The sequence below is a fragment of the Carassius auratus genome, unplaced genomic scaffold, assembly GCF_003368295.1.
Source record: "Carassius auratus strain Wakin unplaced genomic scaffold, ASM336829v1 scaf_tig00030446, whole genome shotgun sequence".
NCBI lineage: Eukaryota > Metazoa > Chordata > Actinopteri > Cypriniformes > Cyprinidae > Carassius > Carassius auratus.
Genome location: NW_020525854.1, coordinates 275,794 through 287,759, shown reverse-complemented (window position 1 = coordinate 287,759; position 11,966 = coordinate 275,794). Strand labels below are relative to the sequence as shown.

Genomic DNA, 11,966 nt, shown 5'->3' with positions numbered 1-11,966 from the left:
GTTCTCTTGTAAACCAAATCACATTTTGCTGTTTTATACTAAAAAGAGCATCTGCTTTCTGGAATCTGATTCACTGATCTTTGCATTTCACTGCACTTTCTTTTTTGTTTTTCTTTTTTTTTTTCTTACGGATGATAATTAGGAAAAACACATCTCTTTTAGCACTGGGATGAGATTCAAATATTTAGACATTTCACAAACTGTTTTAAACATTTTCTTTTCAATGTAGAGTTTAGTTCTTTTCATAGAGTTGAGAAAATTTGAATACTAGAGTTCAAGATGTACATCTTCCAAGGAACAAGCCATTTTGTCTTTCATTTGAGAGTTCGTTCCATTAAATGCTCAAAGTTCATACCTTCTTTCCTCCTGAGAGAACGTGGTCAAAGACGCAGCTGAGTTTACGTTCCCTACATGGGATTTACATTAATTGGATCGTTATTGTCTTTTCCCTTTGACATTGTGACTAAATAAAAAAGCACACATACAGACACACACACATATAGAAAACAAAACAAAAGACATCCTAGCATCCTGCTCTGCTGTTTTCCACTGATACGGTTTGTTGGCATGATCAAGCGCATCAGACCTTCAGTTGCTCATGTCCCTTTGTCTTTGTATTTGAATATATCTATTTGCTGCTGGGGGTTTCATGTTCTTAAATGTGGAGCAGAAACCAAGATCCTCAGCGGGTCCAGGACAGATCCTTGGGGAACCCCAAAAACACACAACGAATATTTGCTTGAATGCAGGGTGACTGCAGGCCACCGAGAGTCCTAGGGGCTTAAGGTATCATCCACAGATGTTTCGCTAGTTGTAACAGTTTGATATATAGATATATATTTATTTGTTTAACTCCACAGAACAGTTTTTGTCTCTTTTCATTTTGAATACCACATGCTGGAAACACAACAGAATTACGTTGCATCTGCTCCTGAGCACCAAGGAGAAAAAGAGAGAACAAGCCAAGAAAGGGTGTGAGGAAAGAGAGAAAGAGAGGGATGATGGGACGGGAGAATGGAAACGTGAATCACTTGGAAAGAGAGGGAGACGGATTTGACACGGAGCTGGTTTGGCAGTATTACGGAGTAGTGTCCAATACTTTAATGGAGCAACAATGGATCGCCCAATCAGCCTGGCATACGGGGGTGTTTTGACATCAGATTATGAGATTTTCTGAATATTGAGGACTAGTATTAACAAAGTACAAACTAGAGTGTTAAATTACAAGTGAGGGAATTTTTATTTTGGTAATAGGGATTAGTTATCAAAAATGGAAATGAGGGAGGGGGTGATTCTGAATCCTATGTGCTTTCGAACTCATATACTCTCTTACTGGAAATGAAACCTACAGCTAGATTGGAAATTAAAGAAGACTGATGTCAGAGCTCTAAATGTGACTGGTAAACTGCAATAAATACTCGGACCTCCCTTTCCATTCCTCATCCTATCTCTCTCCTTCTCCCCCTCGCTTCCGCCTCGGTCCCTCTGGAGGCCGAGCTCAGACGTAATACTCCTTGTCTTTGTTCTTCTTGCTCTTTGTGCCCATCTTGGCTGCACCGGGTTGCTTCTCCTTCACCAGGGCTCCGTTGCTTTGCGTGGCCGAGTTGCTGATGTAGTTGCGACTCTGGTCCACCTGGTAGGAGCCTTCATCGCGGTTGCGATACTTGTACATGGCATAGAGTAGGATGAGGATACAGAGAGCGGCTGCAGCCACAATGCCCACCACCATGCCCGTCGTGCTACTGGACTCTCGGATCACCTCCACTGCTCCTGGAGGCCCTCGGTCTGGTGATGAGGGGTCTGTAGTGGGCACATGGGGAAAATTGGGAGGATACGTTATACCTGGGACATGCCGGTGCCGCCCGCCATATTCCGGGTCGCCCGACGGCTGTACGGGCGGCAGCAGCACCTGGTCGCGGGTGTTCATTTTACCCGCGGGGATGTTGGGGCCACTGTTGATGCCGGGTTTGAGCCGGGGCACCGGGGGCGCCGTGGGGGCGAACGGGAGCGGAGGGCGATGGGACTTGGGATTATGTGCGATTGGCCGGTCGCCTCGGGGGTCCCCGGCTGCAGGGGGAGGGGGGAGTACAGTCCGGTCAGTGACAAGGGGGGAGTTTTTATAATAATCCTCATCATCGGACTCCGTCATCTCGCCCGAGCCATAGGCCGAGACCTCCATGGGCTCTTCACAGTCCTCCTGGTCCAGCGGACAGGGGGGCCGGCCGGGCAAGGGGAGAGAATCTTTGGTGGTCTCGAGCAAAGTGAGGAAGGGGCGATAGGTCGGGGGCGGGGGAATAACGGGGTAATGTGTCACAATTGATGGGGGGTCAAGGGAATCCACAGTTATAATTGGCAACACTAGTTCACCTCCTAGGATGAAAGAGAGAAGGAACACAGTGTTAGTTGGAACACAAGCAAATTAATGCACAAGAGAGAGAGAAGAACCATCATTAGAACAGCACTAAGACTTAATGAGGTTAGTTCTAAAGTTAGTTTCGTTAGCATCTATTTAAAATCAGTCTATAAACAGCTAGGCTAAGGCTAAGTCACTACAGCTGTATACATTACAGGGTTAGAGTAATACAGAGAAATATTAAGTTAAGCATGTGCTAGACCAGCTAGAAGGTACATTCATGTAAAAATCCTACAAAAACAGTTCTACATCTGTGCTAATGCTAATGCTAGCTGTGCTAACCTCCACTCACTGACTGCATGTTTAAGAAGAGAGCAAACCACGTAGTACAGGTCACTTACATTAACAAATTGGCCGCATGATTTTTGCATGAAAAAAAAAATTACAAAAACAAAGCTGTGTAAGATTGTTCTGGGATAGTGATAAACAAATTTCAGCCCATGTTTAAAAGTAGGTAAAGTGTTTTGAACTCATCATTCAGTGTTTTCCCAGAGCTCATAAGGCTCATAATCCCCGCTCCCCGTTGGCATGGTGATAGCTTGCTAATGATGAGGATCTATATGCAAAACTTTCCACTCTCACCCCGGGGTACCAAAGGTGATATTTTCAAATTACTGTCCCACAATACCCCCCCCCCCCCCCCCAAAAACACAGACCAAATCTTTCAAGATAATTATCCATAAGCCTGTCCCTGGGAAATATCATACCATGAATAACAAAAGGCTGTATTTTCCCCCGGAATAGGCTTGTCAAGGAATGTCAAAAGTTGAAATTACACACAACGTATTCAAGCATTCATTAGGATTCAGCTCAGATTTATCAAACAATTTCATCTGAGGCATCACCACCTGAGATGGAGCAAGAATGTAGGAAAACGGGGTGCAGAAGAGATTGTTTTGTTTAAACACATAATGCACATTGTTTTTCATATGATGAGGCAAATTAGTGTGACAAACATTGCTTGGGGGGGGGGGTTGGGGGGGTTTGGGCGCTTTGGGAAACCTCCTCAAACCATGGCATCAACACGGCACCCACCCCTTAACCAGAAGAACCTTCAAAAAGGCCATCCTGTTTGCATACTGATGAACAGAGTCATTAAGCTCAAAACTCAGAATCTACCAGGAGGAAAGGTTACATTAACATTCAGAACACACATACATCTGTTAGAAGCTGAAAAGGAAACAGTATGTTAATGGTATCTTTTACAGAGTCTGTCCCACCCATCAGCCCCGGTATAGAAGCGTGCATCTGCGGGTTGAGAGTCTGGGGAGCGCTTCAGAATAAAATTAATGCACATTTACCACCGACAAATATTTTATACCCATTGCTTGAAAAAAGTTGCTGGAGGCGACCAGCCATTTAGAGGAACGATCTGTCAAGGGCGCCGAATGGAGTCTGATAATTCAGTAACTGACACCGCTGAGACCACGTGTTAATGTGCCACTGGGCACAACAATATTTCCTTCTTTTATTAAATTTGTTGGAATATCTTACGATACGCAAGGAAATCCAGAGCAATCTGTTCCCAAAGAGGGCGGAATCGCTCTCAGGAGAGGAACCTTCAATCCTGATATTACCTTCTAGTATCTTCTCTAAAATGCACATGAAGGAGAACTAATGGAAATGAGCAAAGATATGCAAACGATAAACTTTCTCAAACCGTCAATCCGCAGACGCACAAGTCAGTGAACGTTTGCACAACCCATCAGTCGTCTGTGTGTTTGTGACAAATCTCATATAGATAAGAAATCTTTGTTCCAGCAGTATGTGATTGGTCAAAGTTGCCTCCTGTGACAGTTGCGTTGATAACAAGAACAACATCAGAATAGCATCATGACTCATGCGTACAAACGAATATCTCACATGCTTAGCGCAGTGCTGTTCTCACTTGTTTCTAGATGATTGTCTGTAGTGGAACTGGAGTAATGACTGCAGCTTTATTCATGCTTTAATTTCTTAAACTGCAACAGATGACACTTACGTCTGTCTGTTGTAAATCCATCGCGAGAGATGCAATTTAAGCCAGACAAACTACCAGAGACGCACTGTTCTTTAACTGGCAAATTAAATGTCATTAACAGTTAGAAATCACAGAATTAAATCAAGAATCCTGAACTAGTCTAGCACAGAGCACCTGCATAAACACAAAGTAAAAATAGACACTTTTGTGCTTATACTGCAGTTTTGAGATGAAAATGGAAATACAAGCACAGCAACAAAACAAAAACAAAACATCTTTTTCTCTCCTTCACTGAATTCATGATCAGTCTTGGATAAGATACTCTAAACAAGTCATTAATTAATAGCTACTAATTACATCTTCAACATTAAAATTAGGTTACTATCTCTTAAAAAGTAATACATGTTACATCAGAAGTAACTAAGTAAAGAAGTAATTAAACTACAGAAAAATCAAGCGTAACCTCTCTCAGAAATGAAAGACTTAATTACATTACACCCAATATTGTTCATGATTCTGAGATCTGTCTAAATGGACTGCAAAATATAATTTTATTTTACAGTTTTTTGGTTTGTTTTGCAGTACAAATATCTAAACTTCCTTAAATCAGGTTACATTTACTCGAGAAGCAAAATTTTAATATTATGTCTCGGTTTCTGAAAAAAAAAAGAAAAAGAAAAGAAAAGAAAAAAAAAAAGATTCCTAAATTACTTTATGCTTTTAGGGAGCAAGAAAACAATCCACTATTGGGGACATTTGTTTCTTCATTAAAACATAAACACTTAATTTTTGAGAATTATTAGATATGATTACTGGAAAATAATACAAAAATACTGAAGTGTTTTGTCCTGGAGGTTTGAGCAGAACCCTGCACGTTGAATGGATGCTCTACTGGATCATTAATGACAAGATGAGCAGCACAATGAGAGAGACTCGTATGTCAGGAATAAAGTCCAGCTTATTTTGGACATTCAGGAGCCTGTTTACATCCACACAGTAATGAAAGCTGGAAATGTGACTGCTGTTTGCTGCGGGCGCTCTTGCCATGGGGAGGGCTGAGATTGGAGTTGTCTCTCTCTTAGCTAATTTGATTTTGAAGCTGAACACTAGAGAGATGGCGGGGGAGAGACCGACCCCAATGCTTAATAATTGATGACAGAAGACACCGGGAGCCTAGACGCTCAGAGAGACTGAGATTAACCTCTATAAATGTACTCGCTTCACATCAAACCACACATTTCATATGCAGCAGGATGAAATATTCATGTTTGTTTTGTTAGTCTTGCTTCTGCAACTAATAAATTAATCTTGATTATATTTGAAGAGACACGGAGCTGCTTTATGGTTTCTATAAAGCCAGTGAAACCAATTTCTAAAGCTATAAATCAAAACCTGCTTCTTGTTCTTACACACACACACACACACACACACATATATATATATATATATATATATATATATATATATATATATATATATAATTTTTTTTTTTATATACATAAGAATTAATTGTTGGAATGCCTCACATATAATGAATGTATATGCAGGATAAATGCTTCACTGCATACAACATTGTTAAGTAAAACTGTTCAAATCATTTTTGTTCACTGCATATAAATATATCAATATTTAAATAAATAGAATGATTAAATAATAAAAAGTAAAAATTTTAAAAAATAGAAATGTTGGCTTGGAATCTAACTGAAATAAGTTAAAGCTAAAAGAAATACCCCTCCCCTCTAAAACTAAATAAATGACAAAAGCCCAAAAACAAAACTACTAAAACTGAAATAAAAAATAAAGCCAAATAGAAATATTAGCCTGTACAATGAAATATTACAGAATGAAGTGTGTGTGTTTGTTTGTGTATGTGTGTGTAACAGTCAGTCTGTCTTGTTTGTGTGTAACAGTCACACTACAGTCTACTTTAGTGTGTTTGTATAAAAGACAATAGTGTATTTGTTGGTTAGTCAGACTGTAGTGTGTCAGTCAGACTGTCATGTGTTTGTGTGTAACAGTCAGACTGACAAGTGTTTGTTATAGTCATGCTGTTGTGTGTTTGTGTGTGACAGTCACATTGGGTCTCATTCATGAAACACGAGCAGAACGAATTTTTGTGTAAATCGCGTGTAAAGTGGTTTTGGCGTAAATTTTCGGATTCATTAAAACGTTCGTATTTTCCAAATGTTAGTTGGTACGAAAGAAATCTACACCTGCTCCCAGCCACGCGTAAATAGTGCGTTTAACGTCTGAACGTTTTGCTCATTAATACGGCTGCATTTTAATTCATAATCGGGTACATATTTACACAGCATTTGAAAAAAATATTATATATATTAATTAGATACGGTTTTTCTTTTAACTTTTATAATGAGAGCCAGTAATAGCCCTTACGGAAATTAACCATGGTTTTACTACAAATGAAACCAAAAAACCATGGTTACTATAGTTAAACCATGGTAACCACAAATTAACCATGGTTTTGCTATATTAACCAGTTTAACCACGGTATATGTAGTAAATCTGTGGTTAGACAAATGGGAGTCAATACGCCAAAAAAACATGGGTTACTACAGTTTTACTATAATAAAACCATGGTAATTTTTCGTAAGGGAGGATCTGTAATATGCTGCCAAACTTCCTTTTTTAGGACCTGATATGCCACTAGTAGCCTACGCTTGAAAATAAAATGTGGCGTTTTGAATGAACTTCTGATTATAAAACTTCAATTTCTGCAGCTGAGAAATGTTTCTTTTTCAGTCGCTTTTGAGAAGACATGTTGAAATCCTTCGTTTGGTGTCATAATATGATGCACATATATATCATATATAGTTGTCAGTCGGATTTAATAGGCGGGATTTATGGTAATTGAGAGTTAGCGTGCACGCGCGTCCCATTTACGACTGATTGGAATTCATTAACACACACACACATTTCACTATCACATCTGACGTTTACGAAGTTTTTGTGAATCAGGAGAAGAGTTTTCGGGAAGTTTTCTTTACGCGCAAATCACTCAGATATTTACTCGTATATTTACGAATGTTTCATGAATGAGACCCATTGTCTTGTGTTTGTGTGTAACAGACTGAAATGTGTTTGTTATAGTCATACTGTTGTGTTTGTGTGTAGCAGACTGTCTCGTCTTTGTGTGTGACAGTCAGACTGTAGTGTGTTTGTGTAACAGTCAGACAGTAGTGTGTTATTTGTGTGACAGTCAGACTGTCTCTTGTTTGTGTGTAACAGCCAGACTGACAAGTGTTTGTTATAGTCATGCTGTTGTTTGTTTGTGTGTGACAGTCAGACTGATGTGTGCTTGTTATAGTCATGTTGTTGTGTGTTTGTGTGTAACAGTCAGATTGTCTTGCGTGTGTGTGTGTAACAGACCGATGTGTGTTTGTTATAGTCATGCTGTTGTGTGTTTATGTGTAGTGGTCAGACTGTCTCATCTTTGTGTGTAACAGTCAGACTGTAGTGTGTTGTGTGTAACATTCAAACTGTCTCATCATCACAATCTATCTATGCAGCTGTAGGTTTGAGATATAATGCTGTTTGTATGTTTGTGTCTAACAGTCACTCTGTTGTGTGTAAAAGTCAGACTGTTGTCTTTGAAACAGTCTGTAGTTTGTTTGTGTAACAGTCAGGCTGTAGTGTGTTTCTGAGCAACAGCCAGACTGTAGTGTGTGTGTGTGTGTGTGTGTGTTCGTAACAGTCAGTCTGTCTTGTTTTTGTTTAACACTCTGCTGTGTTAAAGTCAGAATGAAGTGTGTTTTTGTTTGTAACCATCAGATTGTCTTGTATTTGTGTTACAGTCATACTGTAGTGTGTTTGTGTGTAACAGTCAGACTGTCGCATGTTTGTAAGTCAGACTGTAGTGTGTTTGACACTGTCGATCATAACACACTAATAGAGAGACTGGAAAACTGGGTCGGGCTTTCTGGGATGGTACTCAAATGGTTCTTGTCAATCTTAGAAGGGTACTCAGATGTGCTAAAACAGTAGTCACATTTAAATCTAGACTCAAAACCCATGTGTTTAGCTGTGCATTTATTGAATGAGCACTGTGCCATGTCCGAAATGATTGCACTGTGTTTTACATATTCACTGTATTTTATGTAAAATAATTTTCTATTTCTACTTGTTTTAAATTCATTTTAAATAAGTCAATTTTAAAATAATTTCCAAAGTTTTAAAATTGCTTGTTTTATTTTTGTTCTTCAAGATTATTTTACTTTCTATTATGTTTGTGTGTAACAGTCATACTCTGGTGTGTTTGTGTGTTACAGTCAGATTGTTGTGCAGTTGTAGTTTCAGCTCATTATAAAGTGGAGAATGGTCGGCAGGCTCCAGTGAATGATATAATTAGGAGCTTCTAATGTGGGCAGAGATTAATTGGCCCATGGAGATCAGCTGAGATGAGGGACGTTTCTGTGGGACCCTGGAGCAGAAATGCAATACGGAGATTTCTGTCCCTCCATCCATCCGTCCGTATCTCTCTGCTTCATCTGTGGCTCATCTATTTATTTCATGATCCAGCAGATGTGAGGAACATGCTAATGCAAGTCAGAGTCTCTCTCTCTCGCTCTCTCCTCTCTGTGTTTGATTTGTACTTCATCTTTCTTGTTTTCTTTTACTTTGTTGTCCAGCATTTGACGGTGAGTCACACAGTTTGTTTGCGCTCTTTGTCCTTCTTTTCTGCTCCAGTGTGCAATAGAAATATTTGCTTTCAGAAACACAGATGAACTGATGCTCACCATCAGATGGGTGCTATGGTGTGCCTTGGAGGTTTCTGGGGTGTTCTGAAGCATTGTTGGTGGTTGCTAGGCAGATGCTGGTATGTTGCTAAGGTGTGTCAGTGATTTCTATGTAGTGGATAGCTGGATTCTAAGGTGTTGCTAGGATAGATCTGGTTCAGTCTGTATCCTCTTGATCTTCAGCTGCTGTTATTATCACATGACGAAACCGGTGACGGGTCTTCTAACACATGAATCACCTGAAATGGGACTGTCACTCGCCTCTGGCTTGCTTAGTTGGGGTCACTTCATTTACAGTTGCACAGATACTATTTAAACTGAACTGAGCTGGATGATGAAATCAATGATGAACTGCCCTTTTGCAGTATTGACAAACTATTTTCTCATTTAATGCTGTTAAAAGTGCTAGATGAATAAAGGTGACTTGACTTGACTTCAACATGAGAAAATAATCTCTTTTAGTTTCCTTAATTTATATTTATTATGAATTATATTTATAATTGATCAGGCTCCAACACTCAAAGCTACTTTATGAAATGAAAATGATTAAAGACATTGTATGGTACAATATACATTTATTAATAACTTCAAACCATAAGAGTTCCTTCTACATGACATTAATTTAGGTTGAATCTGATTGTCAGCTTTAACTGAGGCATATTTTGTCCAATCACAGCTGCACACTGGATGAGATTGTGTGTGTGTGTGTGTGTGTGTGTGTGTGTTTACAGCATATAAAAACACACAAGGATGATAAGACTGACTCACCGTTTCCAGGCTCACACTCCTCGAGATCTTCATCATCACTCGGACATTCTGCTGACGCTACTAAGAGATCGTCAGTATTCTGCAGATAAAAGGAAAAGTCAGACAGTCAGTACAGTGTCTATCTTCAATATAATGAATTAAAAATACATCAGACACCAACCACATCCATAGACACAGCTGTCATGTGATGATCCCTCACACTCTCTGACTGCAGCTCTGCTTTCAGTCCATTAATCAGGTGCCCATGTGTAAATATATAACGTCGTATCTGAACACACAGAGCACTGGAGACTGTCATCTCTGAGCCAAAGCTGCCAGACACAGTGTCTGAAATCATTCTCATCCGTTTCTCATGACACGTCAAACTAATTTCAGCATCTGCACTTACAGAGAAAATGAATCTCTCTGAGGAAAACACAGTCAGCGGTGAAACCTCAGCAGAGAGATTCTCCATCAAAACAAAGAGCTTCTGATCAGACCTGTGATTGACTTCCTGTCCATCCATCTGCTTGTCCATCTTTCCATTTATCTGTCCCTACAACTGTCTGTCTGTCTATCCATCTATCTTTCCATTAGTCTTTCTGTCCGTGCATTTGTATGTCTATCTGTGCATCCATCCATCCATCTCTCTATCTCTCATCCATCTATCATCTTCCCTTTTGTCTGTTCATCCATCTATCTGTCTATCCATCCATCTATCTGTCCGCCAATCTGTCTATCTGTCTGTCCATAACTCAAACTCAAACTATAAAACAATCAGCTAATTGCCAAGGCAAAGATTCTCATTAAATTAACGTACTAAAATAAAAATGTAAACTGACTGTTCAAAACAACACTGTATACTGTGTAATTAGTCACTAATCAGAATACCTAAACTGCAAACTAATATAAACCTTAAAAAAAAAATCTGAACTGATTGTTACTAAAATATTTAGGAATACAAACTCTTCCAAAATGCAATTCTGATGATAGATACAGTATAATTAAATAAGTGTATGAAGAGAAGCAGTACTTGGCGTTAGTCCTGAATGCACGGATTGGTTGTGTGACCGTGAACTGGACGAGGAACTCATTCTCAGCAGATTTATTTGACGCTCACACTCGCTGAACCAGCCGCGGGACACAATCCTGTTTTCTTTTAATTAGTTCTGAAAAGCTGCAGACTATTGTACTGAAGCCTGGAGTGGTTCTTCACTTATTTATTTCATAAAGTGATATTTATTAGAGACTACATCATTTGGAGCGCCGTGATCAAAATCACATTTCAGCATCACGTGTTTCTGTAACCCAACATGACATTTCAGTTGTGCGGAATCGTTTAATTCATCCTCTGCCCGGTGAATACATTAACGCCACAGCCCCGAAACCATTCCCCCTGGAAAGGCTTTTGTTCTTCAAATATTAAAGGGCTGCTGTTTTGAATGTTTCGTTGCCATTATCAAATGTCTCTTCTTGTTTGTGAAACATTGAGCTGGATTTGAGTCCACTCTCAGTACAGGAAGAGGAAAGCTAATAACTGCAGACAAACGCCGGCGTGTGTTTTCATACTTGTGAGATGAGTTGTAGTATCCGGTATACAGTCCAACAGCTCATGAGAACATTTAAGATGGCTGTGGGTCACTGCTGTACATCTGACATTTCTGAGGGGTTTTTTGAGATTGTACGCAGACTGTAGGCCTGTGGCGTCACGACAGCTTCATTTAAACAGCCTGTACATACTGTTTCAGACCTACATCTGCTACTGGAGCACCGCTACAGCAAAAGATCTGCAGAATGAAGTTACTATTACAGAATTCCACAGCTGATTCTACTGCACTGCCTGTTTAGCCCCGCCCACCGATTATACATCACTGCCTGTTTAGTCCTGACCACATATTCCACATCACTGCCTGTTTAGCCCCGCCCACTGATTCTACATCACTGCCTGTTTAGTCCTGACCACAGATTCTACTCCCCTACCTAATTAGCCCCACACACCGATTCTACATCATTCTGTTAGGCCCCGCCCACCGATTCTACACCACTGTCTGTATAGCCCCGCCCACCGATTCCTCATCACTGCCTGTTTAGC

The 11,966-nt window shown here is 39.9% G+C and overlaps 1 protein-coding gene across 2 annotated transcripts in view; it reads right to left on the bottom strand.

The window, feature by feature from the left end:
- Positions 1 to 1,145: 1,145 nt before the first annotated feature.
- Positions 1,146 to 11,966, bottom strand: part of LOC113080236 (neurexin-2) — a 269,544-nt gene continuing 258,723 nt past the window's right edge. For both annotated transcript variants that reach the window (XM_026252449.1, XM_026252447.1), the window contains 2 exons: positions 9,896 to 9,974; positions 1,146 to 2,370 (listed from right to left, as the gene is read on the bottom strand). In XM_026252449.1, the coding sequence (XP_026108234.1) occupies positions 1,499 to 2,370; positions 9,896 to 9,974 (951 nt within the window). In that variant the 3' untranslated portion in view covers positions 1,146 to 1,498. The remainder of the gene's footprint in view (positions 2,371 to 9,895; positions 9,975 to 11,966) is intronic.